This window comes from Siphateles boraxobius, unplaced genomic scaffold (assembly GCF_051911475.1).
Source record: "Siphateles boraxobius isolate OS27281-9 unplaced genomic scaffold, OSU_SipBor_1 35, whole genome shotgun sequence".
Lineage (NCBI taxonomy): Eukaryota > Metazoa > Chordata > Actinopteri > Cypriniformes > Leuciscidae > Siphateles > Siphateles boraxobius.
The window spans coordinates 14,660,001-14,687,361 of record NW_027508975.1 but is presented as its reverse complement, the minus strand read 5'-3'; the positions used below and the strand labels follow the sequence as shown (position 1 = coordinate 14,687,361).

Below are 27,361 nucleotides of genomic sequence, written 5' to 3'. Positions count from 1 at the left end.
GTGATTTGGCAAGTCAACTGTAAGGTTACATTTACCAGCATACGTCTCAACATTGCAAAGAATAAACAGGAAAAGAAATGTGTGCCTGTACTAGCAGCATACTTGTAGTCAATGAATACAAACTTCAACATATTCTAAATCTCTAACATAAAATAATAGACTTCAAACCAACATTCTCCTGTCATGTGCAACGAGCAATATAATCCTAAAGAGACTAAGACTTATGACTTGAAATGGTTGCTGTATACCACAATCAAAAACAGCTTATACAAAAAAAGTAAATGAACATCTGCAGAGAGCACAGTCAAAATGTAACTTTTTGTGACTGGCATTGCACTGATACACACTGTGACTGTGGAGGGCAGTCGTTTGGATTTCGTGTTCAGCCATCAGGCGTCTCTGTTATGCGCACGCCACAGACTGTCCGGGCACTACAGTTCCATCTGATAGAAGGAGAACTACACTAAGGAGAAAATCCAACGCAACTTTGATGGGACTAAGTGTAGCATGATTATGTATTTCTGCCCCGCTAATACCTTTTCATAGACTGTCTACTTTCTATGTATAAAAGTTCTATTTAATATTGTATTAGACAAGGACTTTTAGACAGATCGTAAACTTATGAACGGAGAATGCGAGCACTGTGAGCTCAGGCTCTGGCGTTCCCAGCGCCGTCAAAATAAAAGTCACAACAGCAAGCGTGGCTTACGTCACTTCGGAGTTCCTACTGGCGGTGCGAATGCAACCAGGAAAATTTTCCTACAGGAACCATTAGTTAACGGGGAACCACCCTGGTTGCTAGTTCCTAGAACTAAGTTCCTACAACTATCTGGTGCAAAAGCCCCTATTAACTAGTAGTTCTATCATCAGGCATGCATAACACTATACAATATAAAAAGACAATATACAAACAGTAATGATACACAAAATATACTGAGGAAATGCATGTTCATCCATTAGACAGATTTGTCCATGAATTAGTGGAAATAATTCCATTTCTATGGGACTACATGTCTGTTTCTTGTAGCCTGTACTGTTCTGTGCAGACACCATCTCGTGTCTTTGAAGTGTATGAGGTGACCAAAAGGTTTGTAATTCTCAGTGGGGAAACCAGACATCACAGAGTCTGCCTGGGTCGAGGGGTAATGAAGATTAAGTGATGTTTGATCTGTCCAGTCATTACAGTCTGCTGACAAAAAGAGAATGCAACAGAAATGTAAATTGATATATCAATTGATACTGGTATAAGTTGATAAATTGCCATAAGTAGCACTCAGAGTTCATTACAAATGTGAAGGGTCATTTCATTAAAGTTGTTGTAGCACCCTGCTGGAATTTATTTTTAAGGAAGTACCGTGTCTGTTAATGGGTATAGCCTCAGTAACGTCTTCAGCTAGTCAGCTTGAGGTCCTTTCCATCTAAACTGGTTATATCTCTTAAGCCTAGTATTGAATGTTTTATGAGCAGTTGTTTTCTTAACCGCTTGAGTGCCAAATGTTACATAGTGTACCTTTTATTTAAAAGTGATTCATTTGTAATTACTAATTAATTAGTAATTTACCTTTCCACCCGAAATCGGGATGACCAACCTACGCCCAGACCTGGTATTCTGGTCTAATTCCTGCCATTGTGTCTTCATTGTGGAACTGACAGTCCCTTGTTCCCTTACCTAGTCACCATGCGACACACCCAGGTCTGATCAGCCTGAGCTGGGCCTGCCTCTGCTGAGGGTGTCTTGTGATAAAAGGCCAAAACATCCAGTGAGGCGGCGGTACACAACTGACGATGTGTCGTATTGGTGCGAAAACCCACCTTAGGCTACGTTCACACTGCAGGCTGAAATGACCCAATTCCGATTTTTTTTGCCCCTATGCGACCTGTATCTGATCTTTTCATGACAGTCTGAACGACACAGATCCGATCTTTTCAAATGCGACCCAGGCCACTTGGGTATGTGGTCCAAATCCGATATGTATCCGATCTTTTGAAATTCGACTTCAATCTGATCGGCCAGGTCACATGTATCCGACCCGTCATTGATATGCGACAAACGTCATAATTCTGCGTTGAAGTAGGCGGGAATGAGAAGATAAACAACAACTATGGCGGACGATGCTGAGACCAGTCAATGGAAGGGAAGCGAGGTTTCTGATTTAATTAATATTTGGGGGGACAGCTCTATTCAGGCCATGTTTAGCTACTTCCGCAAACAACAAGTGACGTCGTTGACCGTTGAGTACTCTTCTGCGCATGCCGGTCACTTCTGGGTCATTTCACGTTCACACAGGAGATCACAAAAGGTCACATTTAATTGGAAATGTGAACGGCCTTGCAAAAAAATCGGAATTGTGCATTAAGCCCCTGCAGTGTGAACGAGGCCTTAAGACGACTCCTTCAACATGGACTGGTAGTGCTGAATATTTCAAGCCCAGTGCTGTGCTGAGCTGAATCATTAGGGATTGTAATATCTAGTCATAGTAAACAAATCAAATTGGAAAGTTGTCGATATTTTAGAGGTAATTTATTTGTTTAATTTATTTTCTATTAAATGCACAGAAGTTTTTTTTTTTCTCGCCATAGTTTAGTTGTTTGACAAGTTTTTCATACTCTTGTCTATTATCCTGTTAGTAGAAGTTTAGAACCAGATGTTTTGGCTGCTTAGTTTCAATAAATTGTCTTTTTTAGGGGAGATTATCAACTTTTTAAGTTCTGGAAGTTGTGAAATTTTACAATAAGGTCCCATTAATTAACTTTAATAAACAATACATGTTACAGTATTTATTACTCTGTTAATGTTAGTTAAAAACACTGCTCATAGTTAGTTCAGGTTAGATCAGGGAAGTCATTTTACATATATATTTGTAGTAAAATAAACTCTCACCTTAAAATATAACGGATGTTTTGACAGACGACCAATGTGGACAGGCACCAGATTACAGTACTGACATTCCAAGACCCGACAAACGTAGATTCAATATGTTGCTTTTTACAATTAAAGATAGTTTGAAATCAATAAAGAATTGATTGCTTTACAGTCATAAAAGGAAATGAATGCAGCAAAGATTGTTTTGGCTGTACAGCAGAGGAGGAAATTCTTTGCTCAGTTTTTGTAAGTTCAGCATTGATTTATTTCCTTTGTAAAAATCATTAGTTATTAATTTAGGGTCTGTTTTCACAACACCGTTTTCATCTGAAAACAGATCACTGTTAGTGCGTTCTGACTGTCATTTACACAATGTCATTGTTGTGGCCTGAGAATGCAAACCTTGAAACGGGTTTGAAAGTACAAGTTTTTGAAAACTTCTTTTTAAACTTCAGAAATGTGAATCTGTGAAAACAATGACGGCATGCATATGTGTAATATGTGTTTAGTCCATAGGCATGCACGTTTAAATGTGTATGTGCACAGGTGTGTGTGCTTTATCACTCTTTACAAAGTGACATTGCCAACTACTTGTCTGGCATGCATTTACAGCGTTTTAAGTCGTTTTCAACGATCCATGTGGATTGAGATCAATTTGATAATATTGTTATCTGTACAGAGGGGAAAAAAAGTTTCAGTCTTTAGTACATCGTTGTCGGGTAAACGCACCCTATAGTTTATTTATCTATACATTTCATTGTCCAGTTCAGTTCTCATACAATGTTGTCAAAGCAGGCAAGCACATCAATAATATTAAGAATAATATTCTGTCGGTGACATGCACAGACAAACGGCAACAGACACCGATAGGAGTTACACAACGATGTGACAAAACCGGACGAAGTGTCTATATTTTAACTTTACATAATCATGAAGAAGGAAGCATGAGCAGTTAGTCAAGCAAACTTCCTCAGCAGTCTACACCTTGTTTTTGTCACATTTGTGTTTTCTTTTTAGTTTCTGGGCAAAATGTAGTTACAAGACATTACTTTTTCCACATACTTCTATATCAAACTAAGTCAAGGAGGTAGCTTTTGTATATTTACAAATGAACTGAAGTGTTTTGGTTTCTCTGGCCTGGACTGAGAGTATGTACCCTGGGGTTGCATCATTTCACAGCCGCGTGCTGACTGTCAGATCCACATTCTTTACAGGCCTCGCAGACAAGAGAGCAGCTCATATGAGGAATTATAGGACTTAAGTTCAGTGAAATGGTCATAAGACCAAATTCACCATTAAGTGCTGCTAATAATCCAAGATTATATATTCCTCTTCCTTCTCCCTTTTTTGCTAGAACAGCATTTTCAAAGACATTATGCCTGTTTTATGACCTTGTTTGTTCATCGGCTTATTTGTTTTTGAGCAGATTTGCAGACATTTTCTGCATTTCCAGGACTAATTTTGGTGAAACTCTGTCTGAGATTTGTAAATTTAAACATGGTACAAAAACAGCTATTATGTCATTTTATAACATGAACAAAAATATTTGACACCCACTGAATTCACAGCTCCTGCCCCTGGAAGTCTGCAGATATAACTGTGAAGATCTGCGGGTGCACGTTGGGCTGTTTATTCTTGAGAAAAGCTATATTGTTAATCAGAAGTTGTCATGTGTCATGTGAATGATATATAGTGGAAAAGGGTGGAGGAGGAGGAAAAGTAGTGCTGACGTTCTTCTCGCTCAGAGGGCTGCTGGGAGAAGACAGCTGGTATGCTGCGGCTCAGCTTTAGGATTAGCCTCCCCACAGAGCCGAGTGTTTTCTTCCCAGGCTCATGACAGCTAACAGAGTTGTTGTTCACGTGTCCTCAGCAGAATAATAACTGCGCCAAGGGCAAAAATGTGTTGATTTCAAAGTGTTAATGTGACTTAGAAGTTGATAAGCTTTCTTTGGAAAAGCGCCGACAGCAAGGATAGTGATGTCATAAAGGAAGCTTTAAAACAAACACTCAGCGAAGGCCCAGATAGCGGTGTGTTTCTGCAAGCAGTGGCCAAAGTTTTTCAGATTAAATAGTTGCGTAACACCACTTCACTCCTCCTTTATGTAAGGAAGAATGTGAATGAAAGGAGTTTATTGGACCCATTCCACACAGTTCTGACATCTCTTTTTTTCTTAATTTTTGCCCTTAAAGATTGCATACCTTTTGTTCAACCAAGAATTACATAGTTTAAGAACGATTGAAATAGCCAGTTCCATTAATACATGTACGTGCAGTATCAGATACATACTTTTATAACTTTAAGAACTTTCAGGTGAAAGGAGGTAATACATTTACCGCATTTGTTATACTTTGTTTAACTCTATCTATAAAATAAGTTTTCAAGTTACCTTTCAGGAATAAAGTGTTATTTTTTAAAAAATATTATGGAAAGTGGATTTTTAGAAGGTAATTTTAGAATTAGTGTAGTTTTTTTTTTTTATTATTGCATTATTATCATCTTACTTTTTTTACTTATTAATTTATGTAATGCATTGATATTATTGGATTGGAATAAAAACAATTCTGAAGTAGTTTCTGTTTTTTCAAGTCTGTGGTTTAATGTTCTCAGTTCAGGTATTGACATGTTCCAATTTGACCCAAGCAAGTTTCCTGTGAGAGCGAACATGGTGCCGGATGCAAACAGAGAAACAGTTACTATCATTTCATGTGGCTGTTGACAATACTTTAGATATGCTCTCAGAATAAGATGGGCTTTTGAGACATCATTTTTAGACACGGTACTCGTTGTTAACTAAACCACTTAGTTTTCCACTTACTGCTTTTCTTGAAAATGACACAACACATTGCTGTTTATTTCGAGGCCTGTATATTCTTCACAAGCCACTGTGTGTTTATTTCGGCTCATCATCAACATAACAGTTTCTCTCGATTTAAATATTAACAAAGTTTCATGTAAACCGTTAAAAATAAAACCAAATTGAAAGTCAGTGTTGCTGTCTTGCATAAACTTGTTAAACAAGAAATATTTTTAATAATTAAGCTGTGCTCAGTTGTAAAATTTGCATGAAACCTTATATGGATTGTACGTCAGGTAAATTAGGATTCACTACCATTCTGTTTATTTTTATATTTTTTTTTAAAGAAATTAAAACTGATCAAAACATACTTTTATAATGTTTATCAAAGAATCCTGATCCTTAACAAAAAATATTAGGCAGCACAGCTGTTTACAACAATTATAATAATCATTGATAACAATGTCAGCATATAAGAATGATTTCTGAAGGATCATGTGCCTCTGAGGACAGGAGGAATGACAGTAGTGCGGTAGTATTCACATTTCACAATATTACTGTTTTTACTGTATTTTCAATCAAATAAATGCAGCCTTGTTTGAGCATAAGAAACAAAAAATTCTTACCAACCCCAAACTTTTGAATGGTGTACATACTGTATTCCCATACAAACCGTGCAATCTCTGACACAAGTTAACATGCTCAACCCAATGCACAACATTACTGCTTGCATGCATGCATTTAGATCAAGGCAGATATCACCCTGGCACACATTGTGGTGTGTGTTTGTTCTGGCATCCGAACTAAAACAATCAATAATTCATACAGCCTTCATTTTTGGTCCTCGTTCTCATTGTTTTGTTGACAAGGGTGTGTATTGTGCTTTATCATCTTTATAGTGTTTGTATGTGTGTTTAAGAGATCAGTTACATAAAGTCACGTAAGGCTGAATGATAAGTGGATGTCTGCAGACACTTCTCACCAGTCTAGACTGAACCTGTTTGAGCTGAGATGCATCTAGTGTGGGGTTTTTTTGGGGGGTGGGGGGGGTGGGGGGGATCACGGTACAGAAACCAGTCATCGGCAGCTTTTTTGATCAAATGTCAACCACATTCACACATATATCAAACTTGAGGCGAACCATCCGTCTGGTAAAGAAACCACTGCAGCAGTGTAAGTCTAATAAAAGTCAAGAAAAAGTGTTGCAGGCATTTACCTCAGAATCTGAATTGCATAAAAAAAGCACAGGAACTTGCTATTGTCTTCGCGCTTCAAAAATCGGCTTCTTGTAAATTACAGTCTTTCCTCTGGGTATATAGACTTCATACTTCGGTTCTTCCACAAACTGTTGAATTCTAACATGGAATTTAAAGTAAGATGCTCTTTTTAGTGTCAGACATTACTGTTCATTACTCAGGTGTTTCAGAAACAGTAGCTGAAAAAAAAAATATTAATCAAGATTTCTTTAATTTTGTCTTTCACATCTTGGCAATCACTATTACTGTTCCTGCTCATAGAACAAGCACTTTTAGATTTCCTTAATATTTTTGTGGAAGTTTGGCTGCCCCCTGCTGTCAGTGATTTTATTTTCGTTTTATTCCAGAACAGTTAATTAGGATAAAATTATGCCAACTGTCATTAATGGAATATGGAATTAATGTCACAATCTTAAATGTGTAGTGTAATGATCCTAAAAATACCCTTTCTTTATGCTAATCTGTGGTTCTGGGAAATACAACCCTTTCATTCATCCATCAATTGAAATAAAAATTGTGGTTATTGTTTGGAACTCTACGGTTAAACTGTGATATAATTTTTCCATTTATGTTTCTGCTTTTTCATTATTGTTTTTCTTTTCTGCTTTGTCACAGGTAGTCCAGGTCGTTCCCTCACTGTCTTCACAAACCCTGATGTTTATAACACCACCACGCTGTTGCTTAGCAACGATGAGGGCACTTTATTCGTCGGAGCACGTGATGCCATTCTCTCAATTGATGTCAGTCAGACTGACAATATGACCGTAAAGGAGAAGGTCAGTGTGATTTTGATTTAGTACATGACTAGCTGAAGAATAGAAGGATCACTATGTTAGAACAACAAATCAGACTAATGGAAACTAATTTATATATATTATAAAGGTATTATAAATTAATCGTCCATGGATGCTGATTGGTCGATATACAGCATTCCATCTCCCTTATATTTCAAGATAAAGGAACAGCTCCCATAGCTGATGATTATTTATGTTGTATAGCAACCTGTTGTTATGTCAGGGGTTTCAGTGATTTAATTAAAATGTATGTCCTTGATTTTTATTTTATATAATATTTTATACATTTTATAAAAACAATAAGGCACTTTAGCCGTGATTATATTCACTTTTGCCTTATTTCTTATAGCTGCTCACAAAATAAATATGAACTTTTTTCCTAACAAAAAGCATAAAATCATGTTTAGGTAATCAATGTGCTTCTAAGCTAATTTTTAATTAATTTAAATTTATTTAACTATTTAAGGAAGTTCAAAATTATTATTTTTTTATGTAGTCTAAGAATGTACATATATAACTGTGAAGTGTGTATAAATTATTTAGATTATTTTTGGTTGTTGTTTTTAGCCATGTTTTGGGTTGTTGATGTTTTTTTCCTGTTTAACAGTTTATTAAAATGTAAAGAAAATAATAATAATTAAATTCAGCTTTCTTTGAGCTGTGGTATATGCATGTGACGAATCTGACCTTTTTTTAAATTCATATTTCAGCTGGACTGGTCTCCCTCAGAAAAAGACCTCAGTGATTGTTCCATGAAAGGCAAAATGAAGGTATGGGAAACTAACCACTTTAAGTGCTAAACAGTCCAACCTTTTTGACCCTTATGTTAAACTGGGCAAATATCTGTCTTCATAAGCTGGCCTTTAACTTAACTCCCCCATTCACCGTCAGATGGATTGTCATAACTTTGTGAGGGTTTTGCAAGAGCTGAACTCCACCCATATGTACGCCTGTGGAACGTTTGCCTTCAGCCCCCGCTGCATCTACATCGTAAGTCAGACCACATCCGTCTTTTCACAGTTTATTTTGTCCTCTGTTTACTTCTTGTAAGCATAAGGTAAACACAAAACAGATGATCGCTAATACGTCTTAAAGAAAAAAATGTTTTTAGGGCTAATAAACGTAAATAATAATGTAATATTTATAAAATAATTGTTTCATAATTATTTACGTTTATTAGCCCTAGAAAGTCTTTATTTTCCTTCAGACGTATCAGCGGTCATTTGTTTTGTGTGAATATAATCATACATTCATTATTCATTTATTTTACCGTGGTAACTTCACAACCATTTTGTGAAAAGTTGATTTACTGTCTAAAGAGCCATGATTATGTAGTATCCTTTCATATGAGTCACATCAATGTCTGTGTACTGACCTCTAATGAATTAGGCTGCGCTCACATATAGCGCATAAAAACGCGTAGAAAACGCTAGGCGCGCCGCGTTCTCCTTTTTCCAAAGCGCTATACGGCGGTTGCGCTCCGGAGGCGTCTGTCGTTGCTTAGCTACAATCAGCTGCGCTCTCCGTTACAGCAAGGAAAACGCTTGCGGCATTCTGGAAAGTTGAGATGTTTTCATCTTGATGCGGCGCGGACGCGCTTGGAAAAAACAAGCGCGTCGCACCCAACAGCGTCGCTTCCATTATGAGCGCGCATACCGCGTTGCCTACATTTGAAATAACGAGCTTGAGCGCGCAAAAGACGCGATGTGTGAACAGGCCCTTAAGCGTCAATCTACAGCCTAAGCCTCAGCATCAGTCACATGACATATTTGGATATTGCATAACCCTGCTGTCACTGTGTATGTTAAATTATTCCTTGCTTTATAGTTAAAGATTTTATTAGTTTGCAACATGTTTGGGGCTTTTATGGTATTATTCACCTTTAAGATGGAACCTTGCGTGACTGTCCTTCACATACCATTGAGCATTCTTTGATCCTGTCATGCAAACACAGTGGTCTCAGTGCTTCTTCCTCACTCTGTGCTTTCATGAGTGTGAGAGGAAGAAGATCTGTGTGTGTGCGTGTATCAGAGGAGATATGCATGCCAAAAAGCAAGCCTCCTGAATGAAAGCAACACAGCCTGTGAATTATTACTGTTGTCAATGTCTTTTCATATCAAATTTAAACAAAATCAGCAAGGCAAAAGTGTGGTGTACAAATTGTTCTAATCTAATTTTCTCAGGTTTATCAGTGTATTAATACACATATGCTTTATGTGCTCACCTTTATGTGCCCAGGATTTAAAGACATTTGCCATGACAATCCCCAGTGGTAAGCCTGAAGAAGGCAGAGGTCGTTGCCCTTACGACCCGTACCAGAAGAACACTGCCATAACTGTGGGTAAGAATCCCTCCACTGCCATGAAGATCTGGCTTGTTTCACACAGCATACCTACGAGACTATTTAAATGTTGAGCAAACAAGCTCATTGGATGGATAATCAGCAGAAGCCAATCAGCTTGTGCCGTGTAGAAAATTGTGATTGCCTGTGCTGTGTAGAAAATTGTGATTGCCTGTGCTATCTAGAGTTTCATGACTAAACAGACATTTGCAGTTTTGCAATAGACTTGTATGATAGTCAGCAAACTCGATTATATTCTGTTGTCTTATTCTCAGAGGTTTTTGGTCCAATAACTAATACCTCTGTTTTGTCAGAATTGAGAAAAAGTAAATCATCCAGTTTGTTTGATATAACAAAAACATTCAGCTTGGCTCAGGTTTGAAGGAAATATAAAGCTGAGTTTCAGCTGCATTACAGTGGTTTCCTGATCATGTCCCCCAAGGGGATCATATAAAAGGACAAAAGTAAAGGACCAATACTGAGCCCTGTGGCACTCCATACTTGACTAGTTTGGTCTAACGCTTTGTGTATTAATTAATAAATAATTAAAAAATATTTAAAACTCCTGATAATAATTTAATATTGTATGGATCTTATTATAGGAAATACTTAAAGGTGCATTGTGTAATATTTAGGAGGCTCTGTTGACAGAAATGCAATATAATATTCATAACTATATTTTCGGTGGTGAATATAGACATTACATGATTTCCATTACACGAGAGTAGATGTTAAAACTTCATGCTGATTTGTACTCGGCTTTCGCCAAGATAAGCACCAACTAAGACATAGCTTTACAGTAACCTATGCTTCTCCATCCATTTACGCTTGTTTCCATATGGTGATGTAAATCTCCTTCTGTCTAGTGTTAACACCGTCAGCACACACAACGGCTGCAACCACAGTGCGGTCCCCCCATGACAACCGTCTGGATTGAGCTGAGTAGGGGACATCTCTAGGGTCTTCAAGTGGGCACCTTCCGTCCTGAGTGTTTCGTCGACTAGCCCACGACACCTCAAGAGGACTCGACAGTGACTCTGGCGTCCCAGAGTCACCCCCCTCCGTCCCCCACTCAACTCAGTCCAGTTTACTGACCTCTACATCACTCCTGCTGCTGAGACCTAACCACAATCTCACAATCTCTCCGCAACCCAACCATACGCGCCAACCTGTTTGACTAAGGCTGTGGAGCCCCACTGGTGCGTTAATATGCAGTTTCAGTGGCAATGGTTCCGTATGGCATACCACCTACCGCAAAGCACAATATCTGCCCAACCACCCGTCATTCACGCAATATACACAGGAACGTAATGACTGTAAATACTATACAACCTATTCAAATAAAACAACAGACTCTTCAAGTTTTCAAGAATTCTACAAAACCGTAGCATGGTGGCCTGTACACAGCCAGCTAGAATCTTTCCGTCTCAACCACAGCCAGTTGCTGCTCCTTTCTGCTGCTTCAGATAAGTTCTTTACTGTGCGACACAACTCTTGGCCACTGAATCCGACGTCTCTAAGGAACCGGGTTGTAGAGTGTGCCACAAAACCTCGACAACCCACTTCCACTGGATAAACCTGGACTCTCCATCCTCGCTGTTCTGCTTCAGTGGCCAGATGAGCCTACCTCAGTTTCTTCCTCTCACATGCCTCATCTACCGCATCCTCCCATGACACTGTTAACTCTATCAGTTGAACAATGCGTGCTGATCCAGACCACAAAACAATATCTGGTCGTAGGTTAGTGGTGGCAATCTCAGGTGGAAAAATAAGCCGTTGATCAAGATCAGCCAGCATCTTCCAGTCCCTAGCAGCTTCCAGTTGTCCTGGGCGAGAATTGGTGTTAGCACCTTTTCTTGGTGGTTGCTCGCCTGGGCGGAGGAATATTGTCTTCTGCGTGTAATGTTTTGCTAGAACAGGCGGCAACTTATTGGTCATACTACGCTTGCCTTCCAATGCTAAAGCCAAACATCGCAATACTTGGTCATGGCGCCAAGTAAACCGACCTTGGCTAAGAGCCACCTTACATCCTGTCAAAATGTGCCTTAATGTGGCAGGTGATGTGACACAAAGGATGAGAGGGATCCTCTCTTACCCAGAGGTTCAGGTTCTGCGGTGATGGGAGAACATCATATGTTGACCTAATAAGGAAACTAATCCTACTCTCTTCCATTGACCAAAGGTCTTGCCAGCCCATTTTGCGTTGTTCCACGCTCTCCCATCTCATCAACTCTCCCTGCTTGGCCTGGGAAATGGCCTTTATACATCTCATCCTCTCCTCCTGCTTTCGCACCTCGTTGACTACCAGCTTCCTCCTTTAAGCTGGGCCTGCCTTGTGCCATTTAGGAGGAGCTAAACTGAGCCCAAAACCCCCTCTTCCATCCTGTACCTGTCCCACGATATCCCCAATTTGAAGGTCAGCCTTTGCCTCTACTGCAGATTTCTTTGCGGACCACTTTCTACCAGTTTTTACCACAGGGGCTGCCTCCCTTACACATTTGTCGCGTGACTCTGCTAAAGTCATTTCCAGTCTGACCTTGGCACACTTAAACTCCTCGGTTAAAGCAGAGACTGGCAGCTGCAATACTCCTTTACTATAAAGTCCCACTCTGCTGAGGCAGCGTGGAACTCCCAACCATTTCCTGATGTATGAACTTATTAACGCTTCCAGCTTATCCACTGTTGTCAAAGAAACCTCGTACACAGTCAGTTGCCACAGTAACCTTGGCAGTAGACCAAACTGAAAGCACCAGAGTTTTAGTTTGCCTGGTAGAGCACAGCTGTTTATGCTCTTCAACCCTTCCACTGCTTGTCGTCTAACTTCTCCCACTCGAACTGTGTCCTTTAGATCCCCATCGTACCATCTCCCAAGACTCTTCACTGGCTTCTCAGAAACTGTTGGTATTGCCTCACCAACCATTAATGAAGAAAGTTTTATCTACTACCTTTCCTTTAACTATCGAGATGCTCCTTGATTTAGAGGGCTTAAATTGTATTCGTGCCCATTCGATATTATCTGTTAACTTCCCCAATAACCGATTAGTGCAGGCTACTGTTGTAGTCATGGTTGTCATGTCATCCATGTATGCTCTGATTGGTGGTAGTCGCATCCCAGAAGCCAAGCGCTCTCCTCCTACTACCCATCTTGATGCCCTAATGATTACTTCCATTGCCATGGTAAAAGCCAGTGGGGAAATGTTTCCAACCTGTAAGCATTGCCATGCGGTGCTGAATTTTGGAGTTGAGAAACTAAATTGTAAATCTCCAAAATAGGCTCTCTCTAAATTTGTTATTGACATTGGTACTCTAAAAAAATCAAATGCTGCCCAAAGAAGCTCATGTGGCACTGAACCATATGCATTAGCCAAATCCAGGAATGTCACATGGAGCTCCTTCCTCTCCTTTTTAGCTGATTGAATTCGTTGCCAGATAACATTGATGTGTTCTAAGCATCCTGAGAACCCTGGAATGCCCGTTTTTTTAACTGAAGTGTCAATGAAGCCATTCTTTAATAGGTAGGTTGACAATCTCTGCGCAATAATGCTGAAGAAAATCTTACCTTCGACGTTTAATAGTGAAATAGGACGAAACTGACTGATGCTCGTAGCACCTTTTTCTTTAGGTATTAAGACTCCACCTGCTCGGCACCATGCTCTAGGTACAACCTGCTTTTCCCATGCCACTTTTATCAATTTCCACAGAATTCGTAGAACTCCGTAAGCACTCTTGTACACTCTGTACGGAACTCCATTAGGCCATGGAGATGATGAAGCCCTTGCCTTTCTCACAACCTGCTCTATCTCTTTCCACTTAGGTGCACAGACCTCCATTTGGTATTCTGGTGGATTGATAGGTGGGATATCTGACGGAATTGACATAGGCTCATGCCTTTTTGCATCTTTATGCGTTTCCTCCAAATATCTCTCTAGCTCAACCCTAGATGCTTTTAAAGTGCCATTCTTCTCACTGGTGAATAACTTCTTTACGAATTTGATTGGGTCTTTATAGAAATTAGCCCTCGCACGCTCCTTCTTTTTGTAGCGTTTCCGTAGGCGCTCAGCTCTGCGTAATGTTGCAAGCTTATCTTTTATGGCCCTTTGTAAGAGATTGAGTCCCTCCTTCTGACTTTGTTCTGCTTTTTTCCATTGCTTCCTCAGCTGTCTCCTTTCTCTAACTAACGCTTCAATTTTCTGCTGCCGTCTAGATACAGCAGGAGTAGTTTGTACTTTTTCCTTCCTTTTTTCCACACCAAACCTCTCACTTCCATATGCGTAAATGATGTCCCCAAATTTATCCAGCTTCTTTTCAACTGTACTAGTTAATCTTTACAATGCAGAGCATAGATCTGTGTTTACCGTGTCCCATTCAGTTTTCTCACAAGCTCTTGGCCATCTAACTCCAGGCCTATGCCCGTTGAGGTTCTTTTCTCTCTTATGCTGGCTAGTCTGACCGGGTTCGCAAGTATCAATGTGTTCATCACTAACTGTGCAAACCCTCATCTCCTCTATGACAGGGGTACTGATATTCTGCGAACTGTGGTTTGCTTCCTGTCGCTGGATTTCATTAGACTGACTTGACTGACTTCGTAAGAAGTACTGATCAATGCGAGGCCCTTGTCCCTTCTCCCTCAAGCATTTCATTTTCCCTTGATGATTCTTCAACCCCCTGACCGTTGTTGCTTTGCTCCAGCCACAGACACAAGCTTGGAGTTCAATGACTTTGCTAACTGCAGAACCTGAACTAGTCTTTTGTGAAGTACTCTCCATACTCATATTCGTTTCCATTCCAACGTCGTTAACCATGTTGTCCAACATTGAGTCATCTTCCGCCCCTGCTCTCGCAGACTCTAGGGGTATTTTTCTCTTTAATTTCTCAGAAGCCTTGGGCGGGTGTCTCCAGCATCCTGTAAACACAGAGCTGGATACTGCCGACAAGGGTAACTAACCCTTACCAGCCCCATTGGAGTCTCTTTCCTCCTGTCAGCTGTCTCTCCAGGCTGTCACAAGGTCTTTCCCTTGTTGCCAGCAGCACTATTCACTGCAGTCACTGGACGTATCCAGATCTTCATTTATTACCTTAGAATGAGGCATTTCTATCTACAAAAAACACGGGTCCCCTTACACGTTAAGTCGCCATTTTGCGCAGACATGTTTCTACAGTAGCCCTAAATGGACAAACAGCTCTACAGAGCGTTTTGTCACTATGTTGTTCTTCGTGCAAAGCAACTAGCTAAAGTCAGCAAATTAAACACTGGCACAATGATGAACAAGTAACTATAATATTCACAATAACATATTGTTTACTAAATAATTAAGGAAACATTAATTTATTAATTTATCTTTGTAAAAGAACCTCATTGCTGAACTGGCTACTCTCTGCTGTCTCAGACGACGACATCTTTTGCTGACTTCCACCGTAACTTCTGTTGGTTGCAATTCGCAACCTCACCACTAGATGCCTCTAAAATGGACACACTGCACCTTTAACGTAGCAACCCAGAAAATACTTTATTTTCCATATAGAGCATCAGCTCTGTTATGTTGCAAAAACAATGTCAGTGTGAAAGTACAACACAACTATTGTAGTTATTGCTGATGCCTCACCTTCGTGTTACTTATGTGTGTGGTGTGAAATTGGCCTTGTCGTAATGAAGAATAGGTTGAACGAGAGAAAGAGAGAGAGGCAGATTTCTCTCAGTGAACAGACACCGTTAATCCTCTTGCTCTTAAATCCTAGTCCTGATCTACTTATTTTGGGTGGCTGACATGTGACTTCAGACATGAGGCCTGAGAATGTTCACTTCACATTTACCTCATCATCAATCGGACAGGCCTACAGCCTGTTTAAAGCCATTCATGAACCGCAGTTGCCAGACACTGTTGTTTGTTGTGTGCCTTTACAGTATTCTGTAAAAAATAAAGTTTATTTTACTGTCATCTAATTCCATGAAGAACTTTTAACATCCATTACACTAAAGGTTCTTTATAGTGCAAAAAGATCCTTCCGATTATCAAAATGTTCTTCATAATAATAAAAATTTTAAGAACTATTCACTGAAAGGTTTATTGAGGAAGCCAAAATTCTTTCTTCTATGGCATGACTGTAAAACCACACGCTTAGAACCTTTATCTATGGAAATTGAAGTTTATTTCATTTGTGATGTCTTTCTTGACTTGTCTATTTTATCTCCAACTTTTCTATTTGTAAATGTGAGGCCGAAGGTGCCACAACATTTTAAAAACATGAATGCAAAAATTTTAATTTTGCCAAACATGTTTTTGTAACTAAAGAAGAGATGTTAGGCAGAATATCCAAGCAGTTGTTTTCCACACAAGGAAAGTGAAAGAACACCCATATCCAAAAAGCACCATAAAAGGAGTCCATACAACTTTCCAAAACCTCCAATGAGATCTTGTGTTTTAAGCTAATAAATTTAGCTTGACTGAAATTATTAATGCTTAGGTGAGATAAATATGTTTGTGTGTATTTGTATGTGGTTTAGCACAATATAATGGTTCTTTATGATTCAGATGGAGAACTGTACACCGGAACAGTGGCAGACTACAGGGGAACTCGACCTGTCATTTCACGCCACTTGAGCGAGGGCAGCCATGTTGATCTGAAACTGGATGATACGCTTGGCTGGTTAGAAGGTAAGAAAACTTCAAGAAAAGTGATTTTACTGATTCCGCTTTGCTTCGCTTTATAACTACACTACTTTCTTTTTCACTACACAATTCCAGATCCTACTTTCATCAGCTCCACGTATGCTCCCAGTGAGGAGAAGGTTTATTTCTTCTTTAGTGAGACTGGAAAAGAGTATGACTTCATTGAGAAGTTTACAGTGTCTCGCGTTGCCCAAGTTTGCACAGTAAGTGTTGATTGTTGCTGTATTTCTTGTGTATGTGAGCATGTTTATAACGTAGCGTTTTAGATAGCACATTTACAGATTCATCAAACACATATGAAAGATTAGTTTCATTTGAGATGGTTTAAAAAAAAAAAAAATCATTCTCAGTAGGTATTAATCTCTCTTTAGAGTGATGTGGGTGGGCAGCGTACTCTCCAGAAACGCTGGACCACCTTTGCCAAGGCTCAGCTACTATGTCAAGCTGCCCAAGAGCTGCCATACAACGTCCTACAGGACATTGTTAGCCTTCCGCCACCGGAGGGCGCGTCTGAGGACGAAATCCTATTCTATGGGATTTTCAGTTCTCAGTGGTGAGGAAACATGCTTTATTATTCTGAGTTGTTTTGTTTTTTTCCCCCATATTTGAAAGTAGTGAGGATTTATTTTATAATTTGCCATTTTGCTAAAAATACTTACCTCAGTTTTTGTGTTTTTTTTTTTTTTTAGGCGAGTAAACTTGGGTCGCTCAGCCGTGTGTGCGTTCAGCCTCAAAGACATTAAAAATGTGTTTACAGGACATTACAAGGTTCTGAATCGGGACACTCTGAAATGGAGCACACGGGTACAGGAGCCAATGGCAAACCCTGGAGAGGTTAGTGCCCCTTTATTTTATTATTCTAATTTAGTTTACACCGTTCAGAAGTTTAGGGTCAGTAAGAAATCAATGCATGGACGCCTTCATTTGAGAAAAAGCGACAGTAACAACATTTATAATGTTACAAAAGATTTCTATTTCAAATAAATGCTATTCTTTTGAAAAGCATTCAATCAAAAAACCCTGAAAAATTTCCACAAATATTTTCTACATTGATGATGATAATAAGAAATGTTTCTTGAGCAGCAAATCAGCATACTACAATGGTTTCTGAAGGATTGTGTGATACTGAAGACTGGAGTAATGATGCTAAAAATTCAGCTTTGTCCTCACAGGAATAAATTAAATTTTAAAATATAGTCAAATAGAAAACAGTTATTTTCAATTGTAATAGTATTTCACAATATTATGTTCTTTAATGTGTATACATCAAATAAATGCAGCCTTGGTGAGCATAAGAGACTTCTTTTCAAAAACATTAAAAATCTTACTGAGCCCAAACTATATTTTATTTTATTTTAATAACTAAATTCTCTTATTCTGTTTTCTTATGCCCTTAAATCAAACCATTCAGATTTCTGCTGTTTATCTCTGCAGTGTGGCCTCCATAATGCATCGGACAACACTCTGCGCTTTATTAAGGACAACTTCCTGGCTGATAAAAGTGTTGCGCCGGTCAATCAGGCCCTTACGATGGTGTCACCTGATAAGAGCTACAGCAACATCGCAGCTCAAAGAGTGCGCGGAGCACGCGGCAGAGATTACACTGTGCTTTACTTGCTCACGGGTAAATATTGGTCAATATTTGTGTCCCCATCAAAAATCATCACAATTAGACTGATAGTGTAGACGTTTTTCTTTGTCAGTAGTTTTATTGATTGCTTAAATTATTGAAAGTATCATAATACAATGTTTTTCTAAAAGGATTAAGATAAATAAAAGGTGAAGCAACCTTTAATTTCTGTTCTAAAATTAAAAATGACTAAAACCTAAAGTAAAATTTAAATGAAACCTGAAAATATAAAAATAAAAGCTAATTAAAAATATTAATAAATGCTATAACAGTATATAAATAATACAAAAATAATGCTGTTTCGGAGATATTATTCCATATAGAACAATATATAATATGTAATATGAGTAATATTCCTATACTCCTAAAAAATTAAATGCATTGGTTGGAATGTCGTATTAGACTGTAGAACAACACATATATTTTCCCAGACATCAAAGAAATGTTTTTTCTTTTTTTGTGACTTCATCACTGTTTCTTATTATTGTTTTCCCTTTTCGAGTCATTTTAAAATGATCTTAATATCACTTTAACAATGTTCCAAGTAGAGTCTGGCTACCTGCACAAAGCAGTAATCTTGGAGAACGGAGCTCACATCATTGAAGAGATCCAAGTCTTTCATCAACCGCAGCTGGTCAAGAACATTCTGCTTTCAGTCTCTAAGGTACCCATCACTTCAAGTGTCATTTATTAGTTTTACTCAGGGAACAGACATCTGTGCGTGTCTGTATTTAATCTATGTAATCCTCTGACACAATAAAAGTCACTACATGCACAATATCATACTCTTTGAGCCATTAAATCAGATTCCTTGGTTATAACCCCTGTTGTGCTACTATTATCATTTGGTTTAAATATCCGGTGACTGGTGTCCCAGCTGTAAGGCACAAATGCTGGGTTATACCACTCCCATCACGCTGCTCAGTCAATTAGAGCCCAGTTGCTCATGACAGACTTTATTTTCTGTCCTTATTCGATATTTTATTCTGTTAATTGTTTGTTAAACATAAACTGTGTAAAAGTGTTCAAATAGATTGTGTCACTGACCCACAATTCTATGAGTCTGTATGTACTGACCTCAGCAATCACATTTCGTCTGTAATTGGGTTAGATGGAGGTGTGTGTGAGAGGTTTTCTAGTCTAATGTGCACTTGTGTAGACGTTTGTTCAAAAGCTGAAGGAATTACCCCTGAGTAGCCTCGTGCTAATAATCTTAAATTGGAATAAATATAGAAGGCAGATAACAGTTCTGTTTAGAGACGTGGCTTTTCTGAGAACTGTATCTCACTGACTTAAAATTAACATCTATGGTACAATACAATATAAGTTAAGTTTATTAAATATTAAATCTTATTTAAATTAATATCTGTTTGTTACCCTGTTGAAGAGTACATGAGTTAAATTAATTTTACAGGGTTCCTTAACACCAACTAGTCTATTTTGAAAAGGTATAGTTTAAATTTAAAATGTATTAATATATTTAATATAGATTTTATGAAGGAAAGAAAAAGGAAATGTCTAAAGTGTGAATAGTCACAGCTTCATTCTTTCATAGTATTTATTTAATCATGGCACTGCAAATTTATTGAACAGAAATGTATTGTATGGTGCAAGAGAGAGTCTGAAGAATTAATTGTAAATGTTTGTGTCTTCCCCAGGGTGCAGTGCTGATAGGCTCTTCAGAAGGAGTGGTGTCAGTACCCGTGTCCAACTGTTCTTACTACTGGAGCTGTGCTGAGTGTATTCTAGCAAGAGACCCCTTCTGTGGCTGGAACCCTGTGATGAAAGTCTGCACAGATATAACCAGTCAGGGCCATCTGTAAGTATCTTACAACTGAGTGTATTCAAACCTAACAAATACTCCCTAATTAAATATGCGGTTGGTTTACTGCGCTTTTATTGCAGATTTCAACATTCACATTGATTGGGTTGCTTCAGCATACTCCTGTCCTTTGTTTTTTATCTTTCCTTTCACTGCTTTTCACAGTGTCCAGGATGTAGATGAGGGTAATGTGTCAGAGCAGTGTAAAAATGTGACCCCCAGGTCACGCTCTGGCCAGCCCCGAACCCCTTCAAGTGAGTACAGTTTATGTGTACATCTTTTTAATCTTTGATAAATTATATCACTGTATAAATGATGTTTTTTATTCCAAGAGTCCAAAATCTATCCTTTTTAATTGTGTACCATTCATTTACTCATAGTTTAATCTCAATTTAATTTCATGCAGTTGCAAATGTGGTGCTTTGGTAACTCAACAGAAGTCCCTGGCCTGAAATATTCTCGTTTGCCTCATTTTTACTTCGATCTTTCAGTGTGTCCTTTACTATTTATGGCATTTTCCATGAGATTTTTGCATTCAGAAATTAGCAAAAATATCCTACAACAATGTCAAAATCTTGGCACAATATTGAATTATTTATTTCTTTTAAGGGGAAAAAACATAACCAAAAACATAATATTTAGCTGTCACACATTTTACATACAACCCTGTTACCACATGATTTTACCTCTATTAAGAAAAACAATTCATAAACGTGTGAAGCATGAAAGCTATTTCATTCTATGCCCTTAATTTTCTCACAAATTGTAGTATTGTAGTATTTCCATGTAACTGTTAATAATAAACGTGTAACCTAATTTGGCATAACATAATCTTAAATAAATTTGTAACCTTTTGTTTTAAATTTGAATGTAAATACATTTAAATTGAATTTTTTTCTTTTTGAAATATAAATTCTAGAAAATATTCACAAAAATTATGGTTTTAAACTATTTAGTAGCTAAACAGGGTTGCAAAAATGTAAATTTAAATATAAAGCAAATCAAAATATATAATATATTTAATTACATTATAGATATTTAATAGTATATTTTTTAATTTGACCTTTTGACATTAAACTTTTTCTGAAGGTTAAGCACCTTCTTTTCAAGCCCTTTTTTGTACTTACTCATGTAAAAGTGCCATACAGAGTACTGGTTTAACTGCATGCCTGTGTTGCCATCGTGGTTTCGTGTGTATGCTGACCCTTGACCCCTGACCTCCTCAGCTGTGTGTCCTCCAGGTGAAGTGGTGTCTGTGTCTCTAAACGAGGTAGTGCACCTGCAGTGCCCGGAAGCATCACACCTTGCCAAACGCCACTGGGAGCGTCTTAACAGCCAACTCTCGCCCAAAATCTACATTCAGCCAGACAACGGCAGCCTCAGCTTTGTGGCGACCCCTTCCACCCTGGGACACTACCTGTGTCAGGCTGTGGAGAACGGCTACACCCAAACACTGACCGTCTACCATGTTAAACAGAAAGGCAACCCCACCATCCTAGCAACTTCCCCGAGCCGCCCGCAGAGCACCCCGACTGCCGAAACGGAAAATAAAAACCCAATTTCCACTCCCAGGTGGATGATACCCAAGCAGACGGAGCCGAGGCCTAAACCAGAAGATGTGGATCCTACTGTCACACACAAAGATTCGCTGGCGATCACGACGTTCAAAAGTAGAAATTTCACCCGCTTGTCTGGGTCGAACGAGGAAAACTCACGAATGATTGAGCCTGGCGGAAACCTCCAGCAAGTGAACAAACCCTCCTACTTGCAGGAGCTAGTTGTGGTGTCCGTTCTGTTAGCTCTGTGCATCAGTGCCTTGCTAACCATCGCGGTTAACAGGTTCAGGCATCTTTGTCACAGCAGGACGGTCCCCCAGACTACTAGTTCTCGCAGGAACGCCGAGATGGGAGGAAGTGCGACGCCCCAAGAGAGAGAGTCTCTCAGAGGGCATTCGCCCAGTTTGGAAAAGCGGAACGGACAAGCTCCTAACGGACAGTCCCACAATGTTCAGGCACATAACGGCAAATCTCCCATCACGCTGAGCAACAGCATGCTGAACGCCTCTAACGGTCATCTACCCAACACACCCATCTGAGGGCGGACACTGTGATGGTACCCTCTCACTGTAAACCTCTTTTCTGAGCCAAACTGGGCTTCCGCTGTATCAAGCCCTTTCTCTGAACCACTTGATCAACTGGTAAAAAAAAAAAAAAATTGCAAACTTTTTGAAACTGTAAGACTCGAAGATCTTGGACTCTAGGTATTAGTGCATTTTCAGTTTGTTAATATTTAAGCTGTAATTTATGTGACAACTGTTTGTTTCAGTCTAAAGTGTATCCGATTTTATGCCTCTCTTAAATCACTTTCAGGCAAACATAAGTTAAATTTATAGATGGACGGAAGTTTAAAAAATCTTATAATAAAAATTTTAATGGACCTTAACATTTTTAATTGCTAACATTTCATGAGGCTTAGAAGTTTTAAATTCAAAAACACTTTCATATTTCCCATTCGCATAAAATATTCAGTTTCCAGTACTCTGACTACCTTGTTTTATATCGCTATATCGCACATCTTTTTTAGTCTTTGCCTTTTGTTCCTTATTCTTGTCTTATTTCACATTTTAAATGTCAAGACGAGGTATGTTTTCTTTTTCATTTTTATAGTCTTAAAGGGACACCCAAAAAAGAAATTTGTCAAAATTTACTCCTCATCCTCTCTTTCCAAACCTGTAACGCAAAAGAAGTTACTTTGAAGAATGATGAGAACCAAAGAGTTTTACTTCCCATTGACTTTCACTTATATATAATGGAAGTCAATGGGAACCGAAACTGTTTGGCTACCAACATTCTTTAAAATATCTTTAAAGCTCCACAGAACAAAGAAAGTCAAAAAGGTTGAAACAAAACGAGGGTATGTAAATGTTGACAGAATTTTCATTTTTGGATGGACTATACCTTTAACTTTGCACCAATGCAAAAATGAAGCTTTCAAAGATGCTTTTCAAGTATTTTGTGTAATGCATAAAGTTGTGCTGATCGGTCATGTGTAAGTACGGGTAGTTGTATCTCTATCATTTATATTTCAACATAAGAATAACTTACTCATAAAAATAATACTCAAAAGTGTTTTCCAGTACCTCAGTACCTCGTTCATTATTGACCACTTCACTATAACCTAATGGCAATTCACAGTAACTGTGTCAACACTGGAACTATGCACATTTTGTTCCATTTTCAGCATCTTACCATACTTGAGGCAAACAGAATTCTTTACAGAACAAATTGTAGACAAAGAAACCTGATTTTGGTCTCGTCTTAATTATGATTGTTGTTTTTTTAATTGGTTGTTGCTGTGTTTTGCCTTTACACATAAGTATATTGGGCCTGATTGCTACTTCTAGGTGTGAGTGACCTTAAACAATCTTTTGTTGTCTTCTTTCCCATTCTGTGATTTGTCACTGAACGGTACGAATTTGAGGTCTTGATTCTGGGGAAATCCCTTGTAAATTGTGATATTGCCAAATCTGTGTTTTATAATCAGAGAATGGAGAACATGTTCTTTCTAGTAGTTCAAAGAACAATTTCATGTTCTGTTTGTCTTTAGCTGGATAACTGAGTCCCAATCCATGCCCAATATGTGAAGTCTGTCACAGGACTAGACACCTTCCCTGCATGCCACTGTTATTGAAAGATTCTGTTTATTTTTTATACCCTCCAAAAGCAGCCTGTTTTGAAAATAAAAGATATTGATTTAAAGTGTTTACTACAACTTTTCTTCAAAAATGCTTTTATTTCCACTAGGTGGCATCAGAAGACAAAATGCGAAAATCTATAGACCATTAATGAACTTTCAAGTGCTCTTCAATTGGTGATATTTCGGAGCACTTTCCATATTTCTAATGTAGATGTCACATTTATTTGTATAGCACTTTTTACAATACAGATGGTTTCAAAGCAGCTTTACAGAGATAACAGGAAAATGCAACAGAGTTTGTTTCCAGAAGAAAATTGTGTCACAGTCCAGCTTAACTAAGTTCAGTGATGTTCCCTTTTGTTGTAATAAAAAGTTATTAATTTAGTTAATTTATATTTATAGCCGCTCTGGATAAAACCGTGATGTCATCATCCAGTTCAGTTCTCATATAATGGTGTCAAAGCAGGCAGATCAATATTATTGTTGAATATTAAATTAAATGTTAAATTTATTGTCCCCAACTAAGCAAGCCAAAAGCCAATGGCAACAAATGTGGAAAAAGGCGACAGTGGCAGGGAACCAAAACTCCCATCAGGTGGCAGGATGGAGAAAAAAACCTTGGGAGAAAACAGGTTCAGTCAGGGGGCCAGTTCTCCTCTGGCCAACGAACGAAAAGTGTATGATTATGATAAAGGCAGCATTACAGGCAAGAAGTCAGATCGGATTGGAACAATCAGAATATTCCATCTGGTTTAAGACCGGAGTCATCACGCCGGTAGGGAGACTGGTTTGTTGAGGATCAGTGCCGATGGCTGTCGTGTCGATGAGGCCTTCACAGGGGAGAGTCACAACCTCTGCAGACACTTCAGGGATGCGCTGTGGAAGTGTCTAGGTGCAGGTCCTCCATCTGATCTGGATACGGCCCGGATCCATCTGATTACTGTAAACCTCGGAATAAGCAGAAAGACTAACATTAGTGTAGATGGATGCCATTCTTTTTATGATGTAACGGGTACATTGGGTCTTATAGGAAGTGTTCCTAATAATAATTTAACTGATTTGAATAATGGGAATGTTCGATTCTCTATGTGTATGCCAGGTTAAAGAGATGTGTTTTTTGGTCTAGATTTAAACTGATAATGCGTCTGCTTCCCGGACAATGTTAGGGAGACTGTTCCAGAGTTTAGGTACTAAATAGGAAAAGTAACTAAATACCGGCAGTGTAACGATAGTGAAAGACACACTCACATGTAGGCTTCTTTGCACTTGACTTTATCTTTTTGTATAGAAAAATGTACAGATGACTTTGGCTGAAGAGAAACTACTGCAGACATTCATAAGACCAGCAGTGACACTCTAATCTGCTCAATACAGCCAAACTTGTATTACTACATGAAAACGGTAACAAAATACCTGTTATTAATTAGTGTACTAGTATGGCAAGCCATTTTAACTTTTATTCATTTCCAGGATATGAATTCTTGATGTCAAAAATTCAATTGTTGAAAATTGTTACTAGTAACAATTCAATGGTTGATATCAAGAATAGAGATTTCAACTAGTGACAATTGAATTCTTGATATCAAAAATAAAGGTTTTTACTAGTAAGAATTGTATTTCTGATATATGAAATTGGAATTGCAACTAGTAAGAAATCAATCCTTGATATCAACAATTGATTTTGAATGGCAGCCTATGGTGACATTTCACTAGTGAAAATACAATTACAGATATCAAGAATTGTAGTTTTTACTAGTTGAAATACAATTCTTGATATCTAGAATTTTAACTAGTAAAAATGTAATTTTTTAATATCAAGAATTAGCATTGCTACTAGTGGAAATGTAATTTCTGATATCAAAAATTGCCATTGTTACTAGTATAAATCTAATTCCTGATATCAATAACTATAATTTTAACTAGTGAAAATTGATTTGTTGATATCAAGAATTCATATCCTGGAAATAAATAAAAGTTAAAACGGCTTGCCATAGTACTAGTAGGCTACAGGATAATCCATTGCTAAATACCATCAGTTAACATTTCTAAAAAAAATAAACACGAAAGCAACCTTTTTGAATAGAAAAAAGTACAGATCACTTTGGCTGAAGAGAAACTATTGCAGACCTTTATAAGACTAGAGAAATATAAATTACACATTCACTCAACTCATAATACAAATAATTGTCAGAATGTTAAGACAGGCAATGAACTCGTTCACACTTAAAGCGTTAAATGAATTAAATATACGTTCAAATACAAGTATGAAAGAAATTGCCTCGAAAATATTCACTTAAAACATTGTATTATCACAATTAATCTGTTAATGAGTTAGAGCGTGAAAAATCGTAGGCCTACCCACAGCAACGACAGTCCAATCTGCTGCAGAACAACAAAATAGTATGTCTGCAGTACCATAAATAGCCACAGGAGGGAAGCCTTTGAACACTGAATACAAACAAATGTCTTATTTCATGGAATTCACACATCAAAACTATTTAAATTAAATGTTCTTTTTTAACCCTGTTACACCAGCAGTCGATTTTGATATTCTAGGTATTATCAACTGGCCAGAATTTTGAGATCGCAATAGAGGTGAAGGACTATAATGCGTTAAGAGCTCGCTCAAGTACTGGGAAGCTAAACCATTTAGTACTTTGTAAGTAATCAGCAATATTTTTACATTTATACGATTGTTTAATAGGGAGCCAATGCAGTTTTGACAGAACCGGGCTAATATGGTCATACTTCCTGGTTCTGATAAGAACTCTAGCTGCTGCCTTTTGAACCAGCTGTAGTTTGTTTATTATGCGTGCAGGGCAACCACCCATAAGAGCATTACAATAATCTAGCCCTGAGGTTTTTGCTCCAATCATTTTTTCTTGTTTTTTGCACTGTAACCGATTTTTAAAGAATTCACTTTTTATGAGAATCAACATTGCAACAAATGCAGTCGACTGAGATTAACTGCATTGAACCCATAATATTAGTTTTTAGAAGTAAAATTCCATTCTGAGTATTATAGAATATAACTGGACTTGGTGGAAAAGAAATAAACTAACTCATCATTTTGCCTGAAACATGAGTTAAAGGTACAATATGCAGGAATTTTCGCCACCAGGGGTCGCTAACCTCTTACAATAACAAATGCGTATAATGATGACGTATATTCCACATTAAGCTTAAGTATGGGTCTTGTCGTCAAGCTGATGGATCTTTTATGGATGAGTGAATACATTGATGTTTTTGACTGTGGTGTGAAGCAGGGCGCGATTGCTAGACGTATACCAGCGCCACACGCAACGCGAGACCCGCGGATAAAGGAATAAGGACATTTCATTCTACCGAACTACATGCAAGTGCTGAATTAATACTCACACAGGTCAGTCTATTAGACGAATTAAACTTGAGGTAACGCAGCGCTGTTTCACTTGCTCTAACAGTTACACTATCACACTAAACAGCATTTGAGTGTATTGAATGTTGTTAGTTAGGT

General features: G+C 38.2%; 1 protein-coding gene across 9 annotated transcripts in view; it reads left to right on the top strand.

The window, feature by feature from the left end:
• sema4ab (sema domain, immunoglobulin domain (Ig), transmembrane domain (TM) and short cytoplasmic domain, (semaphorin) 4Ab) overlaps positions 1–23,927 on the top strand; it is a 48,824-nt gene extending 24,897 nt beyond the window's left edge. For 3 of the 9 annotated variants that reach the window (XM_077196508.1, XM_077196510.1, XM_077196509.1), the window contains exons 3-15: positions 7,530–7,690; positions 8,419–8,478; positions 8,600–8,698; positions 9,947–10,049; positions 16,580–16,702; positions 16,793–16,920; positions 17,089–17,270; positions 17,407–17,551; positions 18,152–18,341; positions 18,896–19,011; positions 20,006–20,166; positions 20,335–20,423; positions 21,411–23,927. In XM_077196508.1, coding sequence (XP_077052623.1) covers positions 7,530–7,690; positions 8,419–8,478; positions 8,600–8,698; positions 9,947–10,049; positions 16,580–16,702; positions 16,793–16,920; positions 17,089–17,270; positions 17,407–17,551; positions 18,152–18,341; positions 18,896–19,011; positions 20,006–20,166; positions 20,335–20,423; positions 21,411–22,264 — 2,411 coding nt within the window. In that variant the 3' untranslated portion in view covers positions 22,265–23,927. Of the gene's footprint in view, positions 1–7,529; positions 7,691–8,418; positions 8,479–8,599; positions 8,699–9,946; positions 10,050–16,579; positions 16,703–16,792; positions 16,921–17,088; positions 17,271–17,406; positions 17,552–18,151; positions 18,342–18,892; positions 19,012–20,005; positions 20,167–20,334; positions 20,424–21,395 lie in introns of all 9 variants that reach the window. The other 6 variants (XM_077196504.1, XM_077196505.1, XM_077196507.1 and 3 more) reach the window with 3 other exon arrangements.
• The last annotated feature ends 3,434 nt before the right edge of the window (positions 23,928–27,361 follow it).